Below are 22,590 nucleotides of genomic sequence, written 5' to 3'. Positions count from 1 at the left end.
AACACAGAGCAGGAACCATGGGTCAAAAAGTGGGGGGCAGCCCCAAAGGAAGATAAGTGGCACCAGGGAAGGGAGGGCCCCATGGGGTGGGAGGGGCTAAAGGAGGAAGGGGCGGGGCCAACTGAGGCAGGGGTGGGGCCGACAGGAGAAGTGGCGGTGGTCTCTGGCAAGAAAGGGCTGGGCGGGGCAGAAATAGCTGGAGAGGGCGGAGTGAGCCCAGAGGAGGCGGAGCCTTGCAGGGCACCCTCCCCCAAGAGGCGGAGCCAGTGGGAAGACCACACCGCCTGGTTCTCGCCCCCCGGCCGGTTTCTCTCCTCCCATTTCTTTCCACTTCCTTTTATTTCCCGTTCGGGGGGAGCTGGTCCCGGCTCCCCCCGGCTCCTTTAAATACACAACAAACGCCAGTTTTTTTGGTGCTCCGGGGGGGACGGCGGGGCGGTGGCCTGGCGCCCCCCACCCGTGCTCTGTAGTCCGTTTGGTTCACGGCGACGGGCGGGGACCGCCAACGACCCCAGCCCGGCCGACCAATAACTCGGTCGTGGCGTGCGGGAAAAATCACTTAAAAATACCCGCGCCGGCGAGCAAGAAACCTCCGTGCGCAGGAGGGGGCTGGGCCGGGGGGCGGACACAAGAGAGGGTCTTTGGGGGAGCTGGTGGGTCCTCACTCAGGTCCTGGCGTGGCGTGGTGGGTCGGTTTTTTGGTCGTGGGACGGCGGCGGGGGCGTTTTGGCTTCGCAGGGGGGCGGGTGGAATCCGGTCCCCGTTCCGGCGGCTCGGAAGGACAGATTAATTTTGAGGGGCAGGGGGTGTTTAAAGCCATTGAGACAGGTCGGGGAGCGAGCGTCCATTGATCCAGCCCCCCGATGTCCCGGAGAAGGTGGGCTTCAGCAAAGCCCTCACAGATGAGGAGAGAGACCGAGACGGGGGGTCGCCCCCCGATCTCCTGTTTGGTTGGTGCCGGCGCCAGCGTCCGTCTGTCCGTCCGTCCCGACAAGTTCCATACATGCTCCCAGGCAAGCGGCGGGGCCGGGGTTTATCGTTTCCTTGAGTTTATCTCTCCGACTGTCTGTTGAGTTGCGTTTTGGTTTCGGCCTGTCTGGGTTGGTAACAGTACGGGGCGTGCCTTGGAAGGGGGCAGCCTGGGGGGCGCGCCTAGGGGTCGGCATGGGAGGAAGAGGTTTGCGGGGGTCAGAGGGAGGCGGGGGGGGGGCCTGGGAGGGGCAGAATCTGAGCCCCACACGTCCCATGTCTGGTGCAGGGCACGTTTCGGACACGCGTGTGGGAGCAAAGGCCTCCTCCATGCCTGCGGGGCTGAAGGTGTGGGGCCAACGGGGCTTTGGGGGCACGTCCGGGAGGGTGCTGTGCTTTGAATCCACCTGCCCCCCAACATACCCACAATGCTCATTCCCTACAGCGGGGGGCTGGGCACCGACTGGCAAGCCAGCCAGGAGCCGGCTGAGGGGGTGGTAGGATCAGCTTGAGGTCCTGCAGGACAGGGGGTCGTTCCGGGCTGGGGCTGGCCCAGGTGGGTTCCAGGCTGGACTTCCATTGTCGGGGGGCTCTAGGCTGAGGTTCCCCAGGGCAGGGGGGGTCCCAGGCGCCCCCCGTATCGGGCTGTGCCCCACACCGTTCATAAAGCTAGAAGCGTGGTCGAGGTAGAGTTGCCTTTTGGGCTGGGGTCCGAGTGAGGTAACTTTGCTTCCTCTTTGGCAAAGGCCGGGGCGGGGCCGGGGGCGGGGCCGGCCGCGGGGGCGGGGCCGGGGCCGGCCTTGCGGCGGTGGGCGCTGGAGTGGAGGTGGGCTTCCAGCGCCTCTCGCCCGCTCACCAGCACCTCGCACGCCAGGCAGTGGTAGGTGCAGACGGGCACGCGCAGGGGCGCCGGGGCCGGCTGGCCGTGGTAGCAGAAGCCGGCCTGGTGGGCCACGGCCGCCTCTTCGCCCTCGAAGGCCGCCTTGCACCGGCGGCACAGGTAGCGGTGGGCCACGTCCACCGTGGAGACGCCGGCAGCCTCGGGGGCCTCGGGGGCGGGCAGGAGGCTGAGGAGGGTCTGAGGTATGACGGGGTTCAGGGGGAAGAGCCCCTTCTTCATGGCATAGAGCTGCTGGAAGTACCCGCCAGGCAGCGGGGTGCTGAACAGCGAGGCGGGGGCACCTGCTGGCATGGGGAACTGCAGGAAATGGGCGCCCAGCAGGGCGGGTACCGCCGGCTTCAGAGCCTTCAGGGTCTGCAGGGAGGGCGAGGCAGGGCTGGGCGCGGCCGGGGCCGCCGGCTGGGCCTCGCTGGTGGACTCCGGCGCCGAACTGAGCTGGCTCTGAGGTAAGGGACGTCCCGGTGGTGTGGAACCCAGGAGTCCGGTGCCGGAGGCGGCCGAGGAGCCTGCTGGGAGGGGGAATGGAAAAGCGTTGTGGGGAGGTGGGACTGCAAGGCTCTGACCCCCCCAGCCCCACCCAACGGGGTCCAGACCTGGGAGACGGGAGCAGAAATGGGGAAGAAGGGGGCAGCTGGGAAGGATGGGCAGCCGGGGGGCAGAGTCACAGGAGAGGGGATGGGGAGGGGGGCGTATGGGGAGACCCCGGAAGCAGGCGTGGGGAAGTCCCGTCCCCCTACCGACCTCACTCACCTCTCCACGCCTTGCCACTCACCTGTGGCACCAGCTGCCGGGGGCACTCCAGGGAGGACAGGCAGGGTTGGGGGACCCGGCACCCCCTCATGGCCCTCACAGCGCAGCTGGGCCTGCACGGCCTCCTTGAGCCGGGCCAGGTGGCCCCGGGAGAACAGGTGGCCACGGCATGAGACATAGAAGTCATACTTCACTTGGCAGACGGGGCACTCGGCCCGGGGTTCAGGGGGCACCTCAGGGGGAGCCCCTGGGCCCCCTTCGCCCGAGGCCGCCTTGGCCTTTTTCTCTTTCGCCCGGGCGTTCTGGAACCACACCTGGATGACTCTCTTGGGGAGGCCGATCTCCTCGCCCAGCACCTCGCACTCCTGCATGGTCGGCGTCCGGTAGGCCTCGTAACACGCCTTCATGATCTTCAGCTGCAGGCTGGACATCTGGGTTCGGTAGCGACGCTGACCCAAGGGGTCCAGGCCGGTCACGCCCTCCGACGCCCGCCCGTGTCCGCCTGGCGACTCTGGGTCGGCCAAGGAGGAGGAAGGGGAGGAAGAGGAGTCGCTCAGATCGCCGCCGGATGGGCTCCGGGCTTCGTTGACTTCCAGTGGTTCCGACTCGGTCTCGTTGATACTGGAGGAGACGTTGGCCGTCCCACTGCTGGAGGCCCCACCGAGGGAGATGTTGGGTGTCCCGCCGAGGCAGATGTTGGGGGCCCCGCCGAGGCAGACGTTGGGGGCCCCGCCGAGGCAGACGTTGGGAGTTCCATCACCAGAGACGTTGGGGGTCCCACTAGAAGGGACGATGGAGGTTCCGCCAAGAGAGACACTGGGGGTCCCGCCACCAGGACTCAACTTGGCCAAGGAAGAGCCTGGGGAGGTCTTGCTGGGAGGGATTCCTGTGCCGGCAGCGCATCGGAACTGCCCCTTGCGTTCCCGGGCGCGGGTGTTCTGGAACCAGACCTGCACCACCCGTTTCTTGAGCCCCACCTCCTCCGAGATGCAGTCCAGCATCTTGCGGGTGGGGTTGGAGTCCTGCACATACCAGCGGTAGAGGACGTCCAGCTGCTCCGGAAGGATGGTGGTGCGGAGACGCTTGTCTCGCGGTGGCTCCCCTTCGCCACCGCTCCCGCCGCCCGGCGACTGGCTTCCGTCCTCGTGCTTCCTCTTCACGGGTGTCCCCTGGCTGCGGGGCAGATCGGGCTGGGACACCCCCAATGCTGGCGGCAGGTCTGGAGGGTCCAGGAGTCCTGAGCCGTGAGCTCCCATTGGAGTGGAGGAGCGCGCGGGGAGGCTGCTCTCCAGCAGGTTCATGGCTCCGTCACTCACTGGCTGATCTTCCTCGGGGTCCCCATCGCCCGTTGGTGCCTCTTCCTCCTCCTCCACAGCCGGCGGCTCAGGCTCATCTGTTGGCTCCTCTTCTTCTGGCTCTTCCTCCCCTTCCTCGTCCTCCTCCTCCTCCTCGTTGCCTTCTGCCGAGGGCCGGTCATCGTAGCATTTCTTGAGATGCTGCACCAGGTCGAAGACGCATCGGAAGGCGGCCTGGCATTTCTTACAGCTGGGCTGGCTGGCGCCGGGACCCCCTCCGGCGCCCCCGGCCTCGGCGCCGTTCTTCCGGGCCTTCTGCCGAGCGTTCTGGAACCACACCACGATGACGCGGTTGGCCAGGCCCAGGAGGCTGGAGAGACGCTCCACCTCGCCGTCCTTGGGGTAGGCGCTGGCTTCAAAGAAGGACTGGAGAGCCTGCGACTGGAACTCGGTGAATTTGGTGCGGCAGAACCGCCGGCTCGACTGGCCGCCCCGCGTTGTCTCCGTCCCCGTCCCCGTCCCCGCTTCCTCCTCCTCACCCTGGAACCAGCGTCCTTCGGCCTCGGGCGGCGCCGGGGGCACAACCACCGGCATGGGCGGCATCAGGAAGGGTGGGCAAAGTGGGGCGACGCTGGGGGGGGCCGGGGGGGTCTCCGCAGGGGCAGCGCCCTCAGCCGGCGGGTACATGCTGTCGTAGGTCTTCCGGAACTGGGCGGCGTAGCGGCTGAGGGCCTCGAAGGGCAGAAAGCGTCGGTGGATGTGTTCCTCGTGCGTCTTCAGGATGAGCATGTTGGAGAAGACCTTCCCACAAGACCCACAGCGCAGCTTCTCGGCCGGCGGGCGGGGCGGCGGGGCCGTGGGCGGCGGGGCCGTGCCCCCCGCCCCCTCCTTGCCCTCGTTGTACTGGATCACCAGCTCAAAGCCGAAGTTCTCCAGCAGAGCCTTGGCCGCCGGGTGGGACGCGACGTTGGGTTCCTCTCCGCCGGCGTCCTCCTCCGTCTCCGGCTTGGCCGGGGCCGGGGCGGGCGGCGGGGGCGGGGGCGGGGGCGCCTCTTTGGGTGGAGCCAGGAGGAGCGGGGTGGGAGGGGCCGGCAGGGCCAGGGCTGGTGCCGCGAGCGCCAGCTTGGGCGTCCCCTTGAGGTCGTGCAGGTAGAAGGGCAGCAGGAGCTGCTGCTGTTGCAGGTTCAAGAGGGATTCGGGCACGACCGGGAAAGGGGGCAGCAGCGGCGGGGTGAAGAGGGGCGCCGGGAAAGGCAGCGCCGCCGGCACTTCCAGGATCTTGGGGGGCTCGGCTTCGGTGGGGGGCCCCGGCGCCGCCTCCGGCGCCTCCGCCGGCTCCGGCGTCTCTCCTTTGCCGGCGGCCTCCGCCTTGGCCACCCGGGAGCGGGTCTGGTGGAGCACCGAGCGCATGTGGATCTCCAGGGTGGAGCTCTGGTTGTAGGACACCCGGCAGGTGGTGCACTTGTAGGGCTTGTCGGAGGCGGGCTGGGGGGCGCCGGGGGGCCCCGCGTCGCCCCGGGCCGGGGCGGTGGGGTCGGCCGAAGCCTTCTTCATCTTGTGGAGGTGGGAGACGGAGTTGTAGTGCACCAGCAGGATGTTCTTCTGGGTGAAGGACTCCTTGCACACCGCACACTTGTAGGGCCGGGCCGGATCCAGGAACTTGTCCAGGGCGAAGTTGGTGGCTTTCCGGTAGGAGAGAGGCTGCCGGGGGTCCTGGGGGGCTGGTGAGGCCTCCGGGGGGCGCTGCTGCTCCTCTGGGGGGGCCGGAAGCTGGGTGGGGGCTTCCTCCTCCGAGTCCTCGGCCTTGGGAGCTGGAGGGGAGGCCGGGGCCGGGTGCGCAGGCGTGTCGGCCGGGGGCGGAGGGGGCGAGGGGGCAGGAAGGGCTGGGGCAGGGGTCTCTCCAGCAGGGGGCGCTGCAGGGGAGGACAGAGAAAGGTGGGGGTCAGTAAAGGAGGAGGTGGATCCCCCCAGTGGCCCCCAGGGTGAACCCCCTCTTCCCCACCCCGATCCCTCCCTTAATCTCTTCCCTCCTGCTGTCCCCCCATCTCTGGGGCCCTCACCAGGGGGGGCCGGCTCCGGTTCACCCTCGCCCCCACGCTCGGGGCTGGGGGCCGCTCCCGTCTCCGGGGGGTCGGGGCCCAGGCGGGGGCCAGGCAGGACTTTGGTGGCAAAAGTCATCTCCACCGTGGTGGCCTGGGGAGAAACGGAGAGAGGAGAATTAAACGCCAGCCAGGCCAGAGCAGCACCAGCCCCCGCCTCCCTGTGCTAGGGGGCACCGTGCCCAGGGGGTTCGGGCACTCGGGGGGACTGTGCCACGGGGGTTTGGGCACCTGGGGGGGCTGTGCCGCGGGGGTGTGGGCTCTTTGGGGGGGGCCGTGCCACGGGGGTTTGGGCACTAGGAGGTGCTGGGCCGAGGGGGTTCGGACACTTGGGGGGCCGTGCCGAGAGGGTTCGGGCATTCGGGGGACCAGGCCAAGGGGGTTTGGGCACTTGGAGGTGCCAGGTTGAGGGGGTTCGGGCACTCATGGGGCCATGCCACGGGGGTTTGGGCACTAGGAGGTGCTGGGCCAACGGGGTTCAGGCACCTGGGGGGCCGTGCCGCAAGGGTTTGGGCACCCGGGGGGCCAGGCAGTCAGGGAGCCGGGCCGCGGGGGTTCAGGCACTCGGAGGGCTGGGCCGAGGGGGTTCGGGCACCCGGGGGGCCGGGCCGAGGGGGTTCGGGCACCCAGGGGACTCACCACAAGCAGCAGCTTCTCCAGGCACTCGGGCACCACGCTGTGGATGTGGCGGAGATGGGCCCGCAGGCTGCCCAGCCCCACCAGCTGCCCCTCCTGGCACAGGGGGCAGCGGTAGGTGGGCTGCAGACCGTGCTCGGAGGAGACGTGGGTGCGCACCCCGGCCACCGCCGCGCTCACGAAACTGCAGTACGGGCAGCAAAGCACCTGCGGGGGCAGAGCCGCTCGTCGCTGCAGGGACCCGGGCGGCCGGGGCAGGGGGGGACCCAGGCGTCCGGCTCGGGGGGAGGGACCCAGGCGTCCGGGGCTGGGGGAAAGGGGACCCAGGCATCTGGGCTGGGGGAAAGGGACCCAGGGTAAGGGGACCCAGGCATCCGGGGCTGGGGGAAAGGGACCCAGGCGTCCGGAGCTGGGGGAAAGGGACCCAGGCATCCGGAGCTGGGGGAAAGGGGACCCAGGCATCTGGCTCGGGGGGAGGGACCCAGGCGTCCGGGGCTGGAGGAAAGGGACCCAGGCCTCCGGGGCTGGGGGAAAGGGACCCAGGCGTCCGGAGCTGGGGGAAAGGGACCCAGGCGTCCGGGGCTGGGGGAAAGGGGACCCAGGCGTCCGGAGCTGGGGGAAAGGGACCCAGGCGTCCGGGGCTGGGGGAAAGGGGACCCAGGCGTCCGGAGCTGGGGGAAAGGGACCCAGGCCTCCGGGGCTGGGGGAAAGGGGACCCAGGCGTCCGGAGCTGGGGGAAAGGGACCCAGGCGTCCGGAGCTGGGGGAAAGGGACCCAGGCGTCCGGGGCTGGGGGAAAGGGACCCAGGGTAAGGGGACCCAGGCATCTGGCTCGGGGGGAGGGACCCAAGCCTCCGGGGCTGGGGGGTAACGGAACCCAGGCATCTGGGCCGGAGAAAGGGACCCAGGCATCCAAGTTGGGGGGAAAGGGACCCAGGCATCCGGGCTGTGGGGTTACGGGACCCAGGCGTCCGGGCCAGCAGCCGTCAGCCCCGTGCAGGGTGGAGGCGGGGGCTGGGGGTCGGGGCAGCTCACCGTGCTCCGACTCTCCCCCGACCCACGGTGCCTGGTCTCTGACTCCTCCACTCCTGTGGGGGGCAGCGGGGGTACGGGTTAGCGACCGACTGCCCCCCCGCCGCACCTCCCCTAGCGCCAGGAGAGCCCAGCGGGGCAGGGGTCACTCACCAGGGGGCGGGGCTTTGCTCAGCGGCTCTTTCTCGGGGGCTGATGACTCAGAGGCGGGCTCCTTGCCTGGGGGGGCAGAGGGGGCGTGAGGGGGCGGGGCACCGTGAGTGGCTAAACAGCCCTGCCCCCCACTCCAGCCCCCCAGCCCCACCTGTGCCCCTCACTCCTGCCTCACCCAGCGCCCGGCCCACCCATCCCTCACTCCTGCCCCACGGCGCCCCCCGCCGCTGCCCTCCAGCTCCTCTACCTGGCGCCTGGCCTGCCCCATCCCTCGCTCCTGCCCCACGGCGCCCCCCGCTGCCGCCCCACAGCCTCTCCGCCTGGCCAGCCCCATTCCTCGCTCCCACCCCACGGCGCCCCCCGCTGCCGCCCCCCAGCCTCTCCGCCCAGCCAGCCCCATTCCTCGCTCCCACCCCACGGCGCCCCCCGCTGCCGCCCCACAGCCTCTCCGCCCGGCCAGCCCCATCCCTCGCTGCCGCCCCACGGCGCCCCTCGCTGCCGCCCCCCAGCCTCTCCGCCCGGCCAGCCCCATCCCTCGCTGCCGCCCCACGGCGCCCCTCGCTGCCGCCCCCCAGCCTCTCCGCCCGGCCAGCCCCATCCCTCGCTGCCGCCCCACGGCGCCCCTCGCTGACACCCCCCAGCCTCTCCGCCCGGCCAGGCCCATCCCTCGCTCCCGCCCCACGGCGCCCCCCCCAGCCCCTCCATACCGGCGCCCAGCGGCAGCGGCTCGGCCAGCCGGATCCATCGCTCCAGGGCGCCGGCGCCCTCCTTGGCCGGCTGCCCGCCCTGGGCCTCGCGGTGCCGGTGCTGGGGGCCCCGCAGGTGGTGCCACATGGCAAGGCAGGAAGGCGCGGAGACCTCGCAGAGCCGGCAGTGCAGCCGGGGCGGCTCGGGCCCCGGGGCGGAGGCCTCCATCTCCAGCAGGAGCTGCGGTGGGGGGGAGACGAACCCCCTCAGTGTGGGCCCCCTTTGCCCTCCCTGGCCCCTCCCACCCTGGCTCCGCCCTTGCCCCAGGCCCCGCCCCCTCACCTTGTAGCTGCGCTCGCCCTCCTCGTGCCCCGCCCCCCGCACGTGCAGCCGCATCTTCTCCGGGCTGCTGGTCTCGTACCCGCAGAGGTTGCAGCGCAGGTGGAGGGGGGGCGGCTCTGCGCCCGGGGGGGCGGCGGCGGAGGCGGGCGAGGCCCCGCCCCCTTCGCGCAGGTGGGCGGCCAGCTGGTACTTGTGGGCGTGTTTGTCCGTCTTGAGGTGCAGCTGGAAGTTGGCTTTCAGCTGGGTGCTGTAGGCGCAAAGCCGGCAGCGGTGCAGGTCCCCGGCCACCTCCTTCCACTCGGCCTCGGGCAGCCGGCGGGGGGCCGTGCAATGGCGCAGCAGGTCCTCCACGCTGTCCGTGCCGAAGCGCTGGCACACCAGGCAGCCGAAGAGCCGCCCCGGCGCGGCCGCAGGAGGGGAGGCGGCTGCCGGCGGCGAGGGGGGACGTCCCGCCGACGCCACTGCCCGGCCGGAGCAACGAGAAGCGGCGGAGGAAGGAACCGGCCGGGCAGGAGCAGCCACCCGCGAAACAGGACGGGATACGGCCGGACGGAGGAAGACACCAGGCCGGGCGGAAAGCGGGAAGGAGAAAAGGAGGAGAGAAGGAATCGACCGGGGGGGGCGAAAAGGAGGGATGAGAGACGAAGAAGGGAGGAGAAAGAAACGCAGAAGGAGAGAGAGAAAAGGAGAGAACAAAATAACGTGGAAGGAAGGAAGGTGATGTGATGGGGAAGGAAGGAAGGAAGGAAGGTGACGTGATGGGGAAGGAAGGAAGGAAGGAAGGAAGGTGACGTAATGGGGGAAGGAAGGAAGGACGGAAGGAAGGAAGATGATGTGATGGGGAAGGAAGGAAGGAAGGTGACGTAATGGGGGAAGGAAGGAAGGACGGAAGGAAGGAAGATGATGTGATGGGGAAGGAAGGAAGGAAGGAAGGTGACGTAATGGGGGAAGGAAGGAAGGAAGATGATGTGATGGGGAAGGAAGGAAGGAAGGAAGGAAGGAAGGTGACATAATGGGGGAAGGAAGGAAGGACGGAAGGAAGGAAGATGATGTGATGGGGGAAGGACGGAAGGAAGGTGACGTAATGGGGGAAGGAAGGAAGGACGGAAGGAAGGAAGGTGACGTAATGGGGGAAGGAAGGAAGGACGGAAGGAAGGAAGATGATGTGATGGGGAAGGAAGGAAAGAAGGAAGGAAGGTGACGTAATGGGGGAAGGAAGGAAGGACGGAAGGAAGGAAGATGATGTGATGGGGAAGAAAGGAAGGAAGGTGACGTAATGGGGGAAGGAAGGAAGGACGGAAGGAAGGAAGATGATGTGATGGGGAAGGAAGGAAGGAAGGTGACGTAATGGGGGAAGGAAGGAAGGACGGAAGGAAGGAAGATGATGTGATGGGGAAGGAAGGAAGGAAGGAAGGAAGGTGACGTAATGGGGGAAGGACGGAAGGACGGAAGGAAGGAAGATGATGTGATGGGGGAAGGACGGAAGGAAGGTGACGTAATGGGGGAAGGAAGGAAGGAAGATGATGTGATGGGGAAGGAAGGAAGGAAGGTGACGTAATGGGGGAAGGAAGGAAGGACGGAAGGAAGGAAGATGATGTGATGGGGAAGGAAGGAAGGAAGGAAGGAAGGAAGGTGACATAATGGGGGAAGGAAGGAAGGACGGAAGGAAGGAAGATGATGTGATGGGGAAGGAAGGAAGGAAGGTGACGTAATGGGGGAAGGAAGGAAGGAAGGTGACGTAATGGGGGAAGGAAGGAAGGACGGAAGGAAGGAAGATGATGTGATGGGGAAGGAAGGAAGGAAGGTGACGTAATGGGGGAAGGAAGGAAGGAAGATGATGTGATGGGGAAGGAAGGAAGGAAGGTGACGTAATGGGGGAAGGAAGGAAGGACGGAAGGAAGGAAGATGATGTGATGGGGAAGGAAGGAAGGAAGGAAGGAAGGAGGGTGACATAATGGGGGAAGGAAGGAAGGACGGAAGGAAGGAAGATGATGTGATGGGGAAGGAAGGAAGGAAGGTGACGTAATGGGGGAAGGAAGGAAGGACGGAAGGAAGGAAGGTGACGTAATGGGGGAAGGAAGGAAGGACGGAAGGAAGGAAGATGATGTGATGGGGAAGGAAGGAAAGAAGGAAGGAAGGTGACGTAATGGGGGAAGGAAGGAAGGACGGAAGGAAGGAAGATGATGTGATGGGGAAGGAAGGAAGGAAGGTGACGTAATGGGGGAAGGAAGGAAGGACGGAAGGAAGGAAGATGACGTGATGGGGAAGGAAGGAAGGAAGGAAGGAAGGTGACGTAATGGGGGAAGGAAGGAAGGAAGGAAGGTGACGTAATGGGGGAAGGAAGGAAAGAAGGAAGGAAGGAAGGAAGGTGACGTAATGGGGGAAGGAAGGAAAGAAGGAAGGAAGGAAGGAAGGTGACGTAATGGGGGAAGGAAGGAAGGAAGGAAGGAAGGAAGGAAGGTGACGTAATGGGGGAAGGAAGGAAGGACGGAAGGAAGGAAGATGATGTGATGGGGAAGGAAGGAAGGAAGGAAGGTGACGTAATGGGGGAAGGAAGGAAGGAAGGAAGGAAGGAAGGTGATGTAATGGGGGAAGGAAGGAAAGAAGGAAGGAAGGAAGGAAGGTGACGTAATGGGGGAAGGAAGGAAAGAAGGAAGGAAGGAAGGAAGGTGACGTAATGGGGGAAGGAAGGAAAGAAGGAAGGAAGGAAGGAAGGTGACGTAATGGGGGAAGGAAGGAAGGACGGAAGGAAGGAAGATGATGTGATGGGGAAGGAAGGAAGGAAGGAAGGAAGGTGACGTAATGGGGGAAGGAAGGAAGGACGGAAGGAAGGAAGATGATGTGATGGGGAAGGAAGGAAGGAAGGAAGGTGACGTAATGGGGGAAGGAAGGAAGGAAGGAAGGAAGGAAGGAAGGTGATGTAATGGGGGAAGGAAGGAAAGAAGGAAGGAAGGAAGGAAGGTGACGTAATGGGGGAAGGAAGGAAAGAAGGAAGGAAGGAAGGAAGGTGACGTAATGGGGGAAGGAAGGAAAGAAGGAAGGAAGGAAGGAAGGTGACGTAATGGGGGAAGGAAGGAAGGAAGGAAGGAAGGAAGGTGACGTAATGGGGGAAGGAAGGAAGGACGGAAGGAAGGAAGATGATGTGATGGGGAAGGAAGGAAGGAAGGAAGGAAGGAAGGTGACGTAATGGGGGAAGGAAGGAAGGACGGAAGGAAGGAAGATGATGTGATGGGGAAGGAAGGAAGGAAGGTGACGTAATGGGGGAAGGAAGGAAGGACGGAAGGAAGGAAGATGATGTGATGGGGAAGGAAGGAAGGAAGGTGACGTAATGGGGGAAGGAAGGAAGGACGGAAGGAAGGAAGATGATGTGATGGGGAAGGAAAGAAGGAAGGAAAGAAGGAAACACAGAGAAGATGAGCAAGAGAGAAAAGATGAAATCTGTTAATAGTGACCTGAAAAGGCCTTTCTCCCCTGCCCCACCAACGGGCATGTTATCAGGAAGGGGGAAGGTGGGACGGAACCAGCAGGAAGGGGTGGGACTTTCCCAGGTGGGTTTGGAAGGGGACCTGGAGGGGCACTGATGGGGTGGACACTGGGAGGAATGAGAGACATGGGAGTGAGTGAACAAGTCATCCCAAAGCTGGACCCCACCCTTGGCCAGCCCAGCGCTGACTCCCTTGTTGGCCAACCCCAAATGGACCTCACGCATGGCCAACCCACCCAAAATGAAGGACTGTGGGGAGCAGGGGCACAGTGTGGGGAACCAGTTAATGGTGGAGACGGTGGGAGATGGGAAGACATGGTGTGGGGCAAAAGGATGCTGCCCGTACCTGGTGCTAAAACTGCCCCCTTCCTCCCAGCAGGACCCAGTGGCTGGAAGCCACTGAGTAGCATCTGAGCTGGTTCCGGGGCCTTCTCCACCCGCAGCCCAGGGCTGGTGCTGGTGACTCCTGCGTGATGGTGGCTGTGGGGGTGGCCCAAAGGCTGCACCCCATAGAACTGGAAGAGCTCAGTCTGCTGCTGCGGCGGTGGCTGCTTCCCCCCACTGCTGCCCCCCGGCTGCCCCAGGAGCCCAGGCAAGGCCAACGGCAGCCCTCGGTGGAGGAGAAGCACGTTCTGCATGTGCTTTTCCGACGTCATGTGGATACGGAGGTTGCGGGAGATGCTGGTCTCATAGCTGCAGACTTTGCACTGCCAGGAGATCTTACTCTTGGTCTCCTTCTCCTCAGGAGCCACCGGGGCTGGGACTGCGGGGGCGGCCGGCGGCACAGGCTGGGCCCCGCTGCCCGTGTTAGCCTGGAAACCCTGAAGGTTGGCAAGGTGCTTGTCCGACTGCATGTGGATGCTGAGGTTGCCCTTGGTGGTGGTGGAGTAGTTGCAAGCCTCGCAGCGGTACGGCTTGTAGCCACAGTTGTAGCTCTCACCCCGGGCAAGGCGTGGGTGCGGGCCTCCGGCGTTGCAGTAGCTGCAGTGGCTGTTGCTCTCCGGATGTTTCTCCCGCATGTGGACATCTAAGGTCTGCTGGTATTTGTAGTGCCAGTTGCATTTGGGGCACTTGAGGGTCTTGCAGGAGTTGCGGGAATGCAGCAGGGACATGTGGCCCGAGAGGCTAAGCCCAGGATAAGCCACGGCTGTGTAATCATCCCCAAAGCCAATAGGGACCCCTCCAGCATGGGGGCCAACCCCACTGTTGGCCAACCCGGCATTGGACTCATTGTTGACGTCCGCGTTGGCCAACCCAACGTTGGACTCATGGGTGACGTCCACGTTGGCCAACCCAACATTAGACTTGTCATTGGACTTGGTGTTGGCCAACCCAACGTTGACCTCGGTGTTGTCCTTCCCTGGTGGTAGTTCATCCGGGATACCGGCCCCTCTCGAGGGGCTTTGGCCATGTGAGCTTTGGTCCAGTAGACGCCTCAACCCATCCCCTTCTTCCCTCCTGCCTTCAGTCGTCTCCTCCTCTGGCTCCTCCTCCTCTTCTCCCCCATTGGCCCAGTCCACGCCGCCGGTCCTTGAATCTTTGGCATTGGGTGGCTTGCATCCTTCTCGGGGACTTCGCTCCTCCTTCGTTACATTCACCCATCCGCTACACATTCCGGCGCTGAGGCCCACCCTGCTGGTGGGGTTATTTGGTTCTAGGAAGCTGAGGACGGCACCCTGGAGCACGGCGGGGACCCCTCGGGAGAGGGTGCGGCGCTCCCTGGGACTAAGCTGCACCCCATGAGCCGAGAGGGCATGGGAGGCCAAGGAACGGCCGTGTCGGAAGGAGAGACAACAGACCAAGCACAGCCAGGGCGGCCACGATGGTTCTTCCTCTTGGCCGGCTTTGGCTTCCCCCTCCCCGTCGGTGGCGGCATCTTTGGGTTCGGTGGGCAAGTTTTTGGCAGAGGGGGTGGGAGCGGAGGCCCTGGCTAGTCGATAGCTGCGGAAGGCGCCGGAGGGAGGCTGCTCGCCCGGCGCTGAGGTATTCTGGGACATTTGGTCAGTAGACGTAAAGCCTTGGTGGGGACCCCCATCTTGGACGTGGAGGGTGGACACCGGCAGGGTTGCCTTGGCGCCGGGAGAGCCCTTTGGTAAAAGAACGTGGCCGCCGCCGAGGAGATAGGCTGAGCCGTTGGGGAAGAAGACCAGGTTGGCCGTGTGGCCGCCATCTTCATCGTCCTCTTCTCCATCATCTTCATCGTCGTCCTCGCTGGCGTCTCCCCGGGGGCCAGGAGGATGGAGGAGCCCCAGGCTGGGGGCGCCGGGACCGCGGCCTGCCTGGCACGCCGGGGCGCAGACGGTGGCCGCGAGGGGACCGGGAGGACCTGCCTCTGGCCGGGAGTCGGGTCGGGGCCTCATGGTCTCGGCGGAGGGGTCCGGCAGGGAGGGTTCTTTGGTGGCTGGAGGGGCGGAGGGGTCCTGAGGGGGGCGGGCCGCAGCCCTGGCATCCTGCCCGTGAGCCGGGGGGCAGCAGCGGGAGAAGGAAGCAAACTTAGAGGGAGGTTCCATGGCGGTGGAGGCCGGAGGAGCGTGGACGGCTCATCTCAGCGCCGGAGCTGAGGCCCTGGCGGGGACAGGACAGCAGAGGGGAAGGGCAAGCGTGAGAGAGACCGAGCGCCCGGCTACCCTGGGGGCGGCCAGGTGTATCCCCAGCCCCCTAACAGCGGAGGGGCAAAGACCCCGAAGAGGAACCAGGAGAACCACAGCCCCCAAGATCCAGCCCCAGCCCCCCGGCCCAGGGCAGGACTGGCTGGTTGTGGGGCAGGGCCTGGCCCCTCTAGGGACGCTGGCTCCCCCCAGCCCAGGGCAGGACTGGCTGGCTGTGGGGCAGGGAATAGGGCGGGGCCTGGCCCCTCTGGGGGTGCCGGCTCCCCCCAGCCCATGGCAGGACTGGCTGGCTGTGGGGCAGGGAATGGGGCAGGGCCTGTCTCCTCTAGGGGCGCCGGCTCCCCCCAGCCCAGGGCAGGACTGGTTGTGGGGCAGGGAATGGGGCAGGGCTTGTCCGCTCTAGGGGCGCCGGCTCCCCCCGGCCCACGGCAGGACTGGCTGTAGGGCAGGGAATGGGGCAGGGCCTGTCTCCTCTAGGGGCGCCGGCTCCCCCCAGCCCACAGCAGGACTGGCTGGCTGTGGGGCAGGGAATGGGGCAGGGCTTGTCCGTTCTAGGGACACTGGCTCCCCCCAGCCCAGGGCAGGACTGGCTGTGGGGCAGGGAATGGGGCAGGGCTTGTCCGCTCTAGGGGCGCCGGCTCCCCCCGGCCCACGGCAGGACTGGCTGTGGGGCAGGGAATGGGGCAGGGCCTGTCCCTTTTATGGGGCATTGGCCAGCTACAATTGCAGCACCAGTCGGGGACAACGGGGGAGGGGAAAGTGGCCCAGAGCAGTGCATGCTGGGAAGCGTCTCTGGATCATTTACATTGCAAATCACCCCCCCCCCGCCCCCCAGCCGGGGAAGTTTCCATTGCAAATGGAGCTGGGAGCGGCTCGGAGAAGTGGGGGGCTCCTGGACGTGAACTCGGAGACCAGCCGGCTCAGGGGGCCGAGGCCAAGCGGGGGATCCCCCCCCGGCTGCAAAGAGTGCGGGTGACGGACGGACGGACGGAGCCCCCCCCTCGCTCTGGGGGCAGCTGGCTGGACTGAGGGGTGGAAGGAAAGACGGGGGAGGGGGGCTCGTGGGTCAGGAATTCACTCCCACAGGGCACCTCGCTCTGCCCCACGCAGCCCCCTCTGCCCCGCTCCCCATCTCCCCCTGCTCAGTTCCCTGGGGTGGGGGGACAGGCTGCCCCCCCCCAAAGGAGGGTCTGGGGGATGGAAACCACTTCAATAGGGAGCCCGAACTTGTCTCTCTTCTTGTCAGTCACACAAAGGGAGCAAGGCCGTGCGAGGGGCGGGAGGAGGGAGAGAGACGGTGCGAGGGGCGGGAGGAGGGAGCAAGGCCGTGCGAGGGGCGGGAGGAGGGAGCGAGACAGTGCAAGGGGCAGGAGGAGGGAGCGAGGCCGTGCGAGGGGTGGGAGGAGGGAGAGAGACGGTGCGAGGGGTGGGAGGAACGAGGCCATGCGAGGGGCAGGAGGAGGGAGCGAGACGGTGCGAGGGGCAGGAGGAGGGAGCGAGGCCGTGCGAGGGGCGGGAGGAGGGAGCGAGGCCGTGCGAGGGGCGGGAGGAGGGAGCGAGGCCGTGCGAGGGGCAGGAGGAGGGAGCGAGGCCGTGCGAGGGGTGGGAGGAACGAGGCGGTGTGAGGGGCGGGAGGAGGGAGAGAGACGGTGCGAGGGGTGGGAGGAACGAGGCCGTGCGAGGGGCAGGAGGAGGGAGCGAGACGGTGCGAGGGGCAGGAGGAGGGAGCGAGGCCGTGCGAGGGGCGGGCGGAGGGAGCGAGGCCGTGCGAGGGGTGGGAGGAACGAGGCCGTGCGAGGGGCGGGAGGAGGGAGCGAGGCCGTGCGAGGGGCGGGAGGAGGGAGGGAGGCCGTGCGAGGGGCAGGAGGAGGGAGCGAGGCCGTGCGAGGGGTGGGAGGAACGAGGCTGTGCGAGGGGCGGGAGGAGGGAGCGAGGCCGTGCGAGGGGCGGGCGGAGGGAGCGAGACGGTGCGAGGGGCGGGAGGAGGGAGAGAGACGGTGCGAGGGGTGGGAGGAACGAGGCCGTGCGAGGGGCGGGAGGAGGGAGCGAGGCCGTGCGAGGGGCGGGAGGAGGGAGGGAGGCCGTGCGAGGGGCGGGAGGAGGGAGCGAGGCCGTGCGAGGGGTGGGAGGAACGAGGCTGTGCGAGGGGCGGGAGGAGGGAGCGAGACGGTGCGAGGGGCGGGAGGAGGGAGAGAGACGGTGCGAGGGGTGGGAGGAACGAGGCCGTGCGAGGGGCGGGAGGAGGGAGCGAGGCCGTGCGAGGGGCGGGCGGAGGGAGCAAGGCTGCGCGAGGGGGAAGTCAAACACTTGTGGGATTGGTATGTGGCTCCTCCCCCTCATCTGCATATGTAAATTTCCTTTCCCTATTTGATGGGCCAGGGCAGGGCGGGGCTATATTGCACGACTGGCTTGTGGTTGGGTGTCCGGGTGGGCTGGGCGGGGCTTGTGAATTCTCAGGGTGTTGTGTACTTCCAGGAGGGTGTCAGCTGTGTTTTGTGTAGCTCCATCGGGTGTGGGTTGTGTAACTCCTTCGTGTGTCGATTGTCCATGGGCTGCATCAGTCCCTCGTGTGTGTTGTGTAGATCCATGTGGTGTGTTAACCATGCCTGTGTGTCGTGTGGGTCCACTGAGTGCGTGTTATGCAGAACCGTTAGGTGTGTCAACCTCAGGTGTATTGTGTTGCTGCATCGCAAGTGTCAATCATGCATGTGTGTGTTGTGTGTGTTGTGTTGATGTGTTGTGTGGTGTACAGACACTGTGTGTTGTGTACATTGTGTTCATATTGGTCCCGCCAGTTGTGCGTTGTGTGTATCAACCATGCGTGTCCCCCATGGCCCAGCTGCACGTGTGACCACCACGTTTGTGTTGTGGGTGTGTTACTTGGCTGCTCTGGGGGATGTGTGGGGCGTGACACAAAAGGGTTGTGGAGGGAGCTCTGTGTGCATACTGAGGTTGTGTAGCTTAGGGGGTTGGGTTTTTGCAACCCAGCTTTTTGCGGGGAGGAGGTTGTGTGTGTTGTGGAGTCGAGTGAAATGTCGTGTGCAAATCGGTCCATTTTGCTGCTGCGAGTGGCTTGTGTGTTGCCTTGCGGGGGTGTGCCGGGGTGCGGAGGTCGGTTGTGCTTTCCTGTGGATGCCGCATGTGACTTTGTGAGAGTAAACCCACAACGGCTGTGTGCCCCCGGCTGTCAGTGGTCACGTGTACATTGCTGAGTGGTGGGTGGGTGTTGTTTGTGGCTGTTGTGTTGTGTTGTGTTCCTGGGCATTGCAGAGTTGTATCCGGCTGTTGTAGCCTATTGCATGCATGGTGAAGAAAGAGTCATGTGGTGCCGGTGTGGGTTGTGTTACTACGGGCGGGAATGGGTGTGTGTGTTTGCTGGTTGTGTCATCACAGAGGGGTTGTGTTACTCGGCTGACTTTGTAGTTCACCGAAGGGTTGTGCGTTGCGGGCTCCTCTTGTGCGGTGTGCAGTGTGGGGACAGGGTGTGTTTGTGTTGCAATCCTACCCTTGTGCAGCTGATTGCTGGACAGCCGTTGTGTTCTGTTTGGGGGGGGGCTGAGGGTTGTCGATTGTGTTTTGCAATGGTGTGGTTTTGTGTCTGGTGTCGCTTGGGTGTGTGTTCTCTATGAACCCCGCGGGACTGGGCGGGGGCAGTGAGCTTCGTTGTGGGTCTCTCTTGTTGGTGTGTGGTTGCGTGCGGCATCCGCCTCCCTCACCGTGTTGTGTGTGTGTGTGTTGTGTCCTGTTGCCGTGATGTGCGGTAGGTGTGTTTGCATGCCTCCTTCCCACTGCAAACAGGGCGGCGGCAAACGACGCCCCCCCCAGGGTTGCGTGGGGCTGGGGGCGGAGCAGGAGGCGCAGGTGGCGTGGTTCAAAGCCCCCGCACTGCCCCGGGAGGGGGAGTCCCGGGAGCGCCAGGCGGGGGAGACGGACGGGAAATCGATGGCAAATCGATGAGTCGGGGCAGGGAGCTGTCGCCCGGCCACAAATACCAGCGGCCTCCGTGCCCTCCGCTCCGGCAGGCGCCCCCGGCCCCCTTACTCTGCTCCTCCCGGGCCTGGCTCCCCCCGGCTGCTCCCCCCTTCCCCGCTGCCGGCCCCGGCCCGGCCCGGCCCGGCCCCGCCCCGCCCCGCCACGCCCCTCTGGCTGCCGCCCCCTTCCCCTCCGCCACCCCTGTACCCCACCCATCCCCCACAGCCCAGCTCAGCAGCCGTCTCCTGCCTCAGCCCTCCTGTCCTCTGCCCCTCCCCCTCTGCCCCCTCCCCTGCCCCCTCCTGTCCTCTGCCCCTCCCCCTCTGCCCCTCTCCTGCCCCCTCCTGTCCTCTGCCCCTCCCCCTCTGCCCCATCTCCTGTCCTCTGCCCCTCCCCCTCTGCCCCCTCTCCTGCCCACTCCTGTCTCTGCCCCCTCCTCTGCCCCTCCCCCTCTGCCCCATCTCCTGCCCACTCCTGTCTCTGCCCCCTCCCGTCCTCTGCCCCTCCCCCTCTGCCCCCTCCTGTCCTCTGCCCCTCCCCCCTGCCCCATCTTCTGCCCCTCCTGTCCTCTGCCCCTCCCCCCTGCCCCATCTTCTGCCCCTCCTGTCCTCTGCCCCCCCCCTCTGCCCCTCTCCTGCCCCCTCCTGTCCTCTGCCCCTCCCCCTCTGCCCCTCTCCTGTCCTCTGCCCCTCCCCCTCTGCCCCATCTCCTGCCCCCTCCTGTCCTCTGCCCCTCCCCCTCTGCCCCCTCTCCTGCCCCCTCCTGTCCTCTGCCCCATCTCCTGCCCCCTCCTGTCCTCTGCCCCTCCCCCTCTGCCCCGTCTCTCTGCCCCCTCCTGTCTCCTGCCCCTCCTGTCCTCTGCCCCTCCCCCCTGCCCCGTCTCCTGCCCCCTCCTGTCCTCTGCCCCTCCCCCCTGCCCCGTCTCCTGCCCCCTCCTGTCCTCTGCCCCTCCCCCTCTGCCCCCTGTCTCCTGCCCCCTCCTGTCCTCTGCCCCTCCCCCTCTGCCCCATCTCCTGCCCCCTCCCGTCCTCTGCCCCCCATCTCCTGTCCTCTGCCCCTCCCCCCCGTCTCCTGCCCCCTCCTGTCATCTGCCCCTCCCCCTCTGTCCCCTCCTGTCCTCTGCCCCTGTCTCCTGCCCCCCACCCCCCCCCAGTCTCTGGCCCCCTCCCCCTCCTGACCTCTGCCCCCCCACCGCCCCCCGGCTCCCGCAGCCGCAGGGCGCCCGGCGCTGCCGGCGGCTCCCGCACTCACTCGCGGCGGTGGGGCTCGGCCGGGGGCCGCTCCGCTCCGCTCCGCCCCGCCCCGCTCAGGCCCGGCCCGCGGATCGATGCCGGCGCCGCCGGGGCTTCCCCATCGATCGGCCGCGCACCCCGCTCCGCAGCGCCTCTCCGCTCCGCTCCGCACAATGGGCGCGTCGCTCCCGCACCGGCGGGGGGTGGGGGGGGCGGCAGGTGCGCCGGAGCATCATGGGAAGTGTAGTCCCCCGCCCCCCGCCCGGCGCCGCCGCCTGAGCCCCCCCCCCCCCCGCCGGCGCGCCCCCCCCCGAGCCCCCCCCCCGACCCCTACCCCTTCCTGAGCTCCCCCCCCCCCGGCTCGGCCACCCCGCCGGCGCGGCTCCCCCCAGACCCCCGGCTCGGCCCCCGCCCCACCCCCGCCTGAGTCCCCCCCGCCGACTCAGCCCCTCCCGGCCCCCGCCTCGGCTACCCCGCCCCGATCCCCCCCTCGACCCGACCCAGCCCCGGCCCCCGCCCCTACCCCCGCCTGAGCCCCCCGCCAGCTCAGCCCCTCCCCCGCCGGCTCAGCCACCCCCGGCCTCCGCCTCACCCCCCGCCCGGCCCTATCCCCTGCTCAGCCCCCCGCCGGCTGAGCCCCCCCCAACCACAGCGCCGCCCGCCCCCCCCCCGCTGGCTGAGCCCCCCCGGCCCCGGCCCCGCCCGCCCCCACCGACTGAGCCCCCGGCACCGCCCACTACCCCCAGCTCGGCCCCCCGCCGGCTGAGACCCCCGTCCCCGAGCCGCCAGCCCCCGCCCCTCCCGGCTGAGCGCCCGCCCCCTACCCCCAGATCGGCCCCCCGCCCCCCAGCTAAGACCCCGGCCCGAACGCCGCCCCCCGTTCCCCACCTCCAGCTCGGACCCCCGCCCCCCGAACTCTCTCCGGCTGAGCGCCCCCGTCCCCTCCCCGCTCAGCTCCCTGGCCCCCAGCGGCGCCCGTCCCACCCCCCCGCCGCCTGCTGAATCCCCCCAGCCCCGAGCACCACCCGCCCCCGCCCTCCCTCTCAGCCCCCCGGCTCAACCCCCCAGCCCCCCCGTCAGCTTAGCCCCCCCAGCCCCACTGCGCCCCTGGGGGCCCCCCCGCCTCCAGACATCAGCACCCCCCTGGGGGTCCCCCCACAACCCCCCAGACAGCGACACCCCTGCACATTTCTCCAGGCCACCAGAGAGCTTCCCCTGGAGGTCCCCCACCCCGCAGCCCGCGACCCTGGGGGAGATCTGCCCCCCAGCCACCCCCCCAAGGGAACCATCCCCCAGCCTGCTCCAGGCCCCCTCGTCCAGCCACACCCCAACGTGTTCCCCTTGCGAGGGGGGTGGGGGTGTTCTATTCCTCTTACCTGGGGGGAAACTGAGGCAGGGGGCTGCTCAGGGCCTTGCCCAGGGCGCTCTGCTCCCAGCCCAGCCCAGCCCAGGTCGGGGCACCCCCCACTCCAGCCAGCCTTGGGGTGACAGCTGGGGAGAGTGGGAGACTGACAGGGTCTCTGTCCCCCTCCCTGCTTCTGCCCTCTGGAACCCCCACCCCCACCTCTCCACTGCCACATAACTAGACCACATCTCCCCCACCCTTTCCCTGCCTCCCCCCACCATGTCACCGCCGGACCCCAGGGCTCCAGAGCCGGGGAGAACCCAGGAGTCCTGGCTCCTGGCCCCCCTCGCTCTAACCACTAGTCCCCACTGCCCTCCCAGAGCCAGGGGAGAACCCAGGAGTCCTGGCTCCCGGCCCTGCTCTAACCACCAGCCCCCCCTGCCCCCCCCCACAGCCGGGGAGAACCCAGGAGTCCTGGCTCCTGGCCCCCCTCGCTCTAACCACTAGTCCCCACTGCCCTCCCAGAGCCAGGGGAGAACCCAGGAGTCCTGGCTCCCGGCCCCCCTCGCTCTAACCACTAGTCCCCACTGCCCTCCCAGAGCCAGGGGAGAACCCAGGAGTCCTGGCTCCCGGCCTCCCCTGCTCTAACCACCAGCCCTTAGAGAACCCAGGAGTCCTGCCTCAGAGCCCACCCTGCTCTAACCATTAGCCCCCACCCCTCAGCCAGAGCAGAGGTGAGAACCCAGGAGTCCTGGCTCCCAGCCCCTGCTGTAACCACCAGCCCCCACTGCTTCCGCTCCACCAGGGGTTAACTGTCATTCCTCATTACAGACCCCCTCCCACCTCCTAATTGCAGCTTCCTGTCACCATAGCAACTGGGAGCAATGCAGCCAGACAGGCAGAGCCCACGGGGGCGGGGAAAGGGGGAGAGTCTGTCCTGTAGAACTGCAGCTCCCACAATGCCCTGCTCCCTCTGGAACTACAGCTCCCACAAGGCCCTGCTCCCTCTGGAACTACAGCTCCCACAATGCCCTGCTCCCTCTAACACTGCAGCTCCCACAATGCCCTGCTCCCACTGCAACTAC

At 67.1% G+C, this 22,590-nt stretch overlaps 1 protein-coding gene across 2 annotated transcripts; it reads right to left on the bottom strand.

Annotated features, from left to right (window-relative positions):
* Nucleotides 1-326: 326 nt before the first annotated feature.
* On the bottom strand, nt 327-20,384 carry ZFHX2 (zinc finger homeobox 2). Of its 2 annotated transcripts, none has more exons than XM_074982797.1 (10): nt 20,180-20,384; nt 12,694-14,912; nt 8,864-9,324; nt 8,542-8,761; nt 7,835-7,900; nt 7,685-7,737; nt 6,654-6,857; nt 5,976-6,108; nt 2,643-5,828; nt 327-2,379 (listed from the first exon to the last, which is right to left on the bottom strand). In XM_074982797.1, the coding sequence occupies exons 2-10, from the start codon at nt 14,855-14,857 to the stop codon at nt 1,631-1,633; spliced, it is 7,236 nt and encodes a 2,411-aa protein (XP_074838898.1). In that variant the 5' UTR covers nt 14,858-14,912; nt 20,180-20,384; the 3' UTR covers nt 327-1,630. The 2 variants fall into 2 exon arrangements, with proteins under 2 accessions (XP_074838898.1, XP_074838899.1); XM_074982798.1 differs by having other exon boundaries at nt 327-2,376.
* Between the last annotated feature and the right edge of the window lie 2,206 nt (nt 20,385-22,590).

The sequence above is a fragment of the Carettochelys insculpta genome, chromosome 32 (assembly GCF_033958435.1).
Source record: "Carettochelys insculpta isolate YL-2023 chromosome 32, ASM3395843v1, whole genome shotgun sequence".
NCBI classification, from domain to species: Eukaryota; Metazoa; Chordata; order Testudines; family Carettochelyidae; genus Carettochelys; species Carettochelys insculpta.
The sequence above is the reverse complement of the archived record's forward strand: the minus strand, read 5'-3'. Positions and strand labels throughout refer to the sequence as shown.

Bases quoted from the DNA above. Each gene is read 5' to 3' on its own strand.
- ZFHX2 (XM_074982797.1), bottom strand. From the start codon at position 14,857: ATGGAACCTCCCTCTAAGTTTGCTTCCTTCTCCCGCTGCTGCCCCCCG. The intron at 7,738-7,834 runs GTGAGTGACCCC...TGCCCCCCACAG, and splicing joins GAGCAAAGCCCCGCCCCCTG to GAGTGGAGGAGTCAGAGACC. The intron at 2,380-2,642 runs GTGAGTGGCAAG...TCCCCCTCCCAG, and splicing joins CCCGGCAGCTGGTGCCACAG to CAGGCTCCTCGGCCGCCTCC.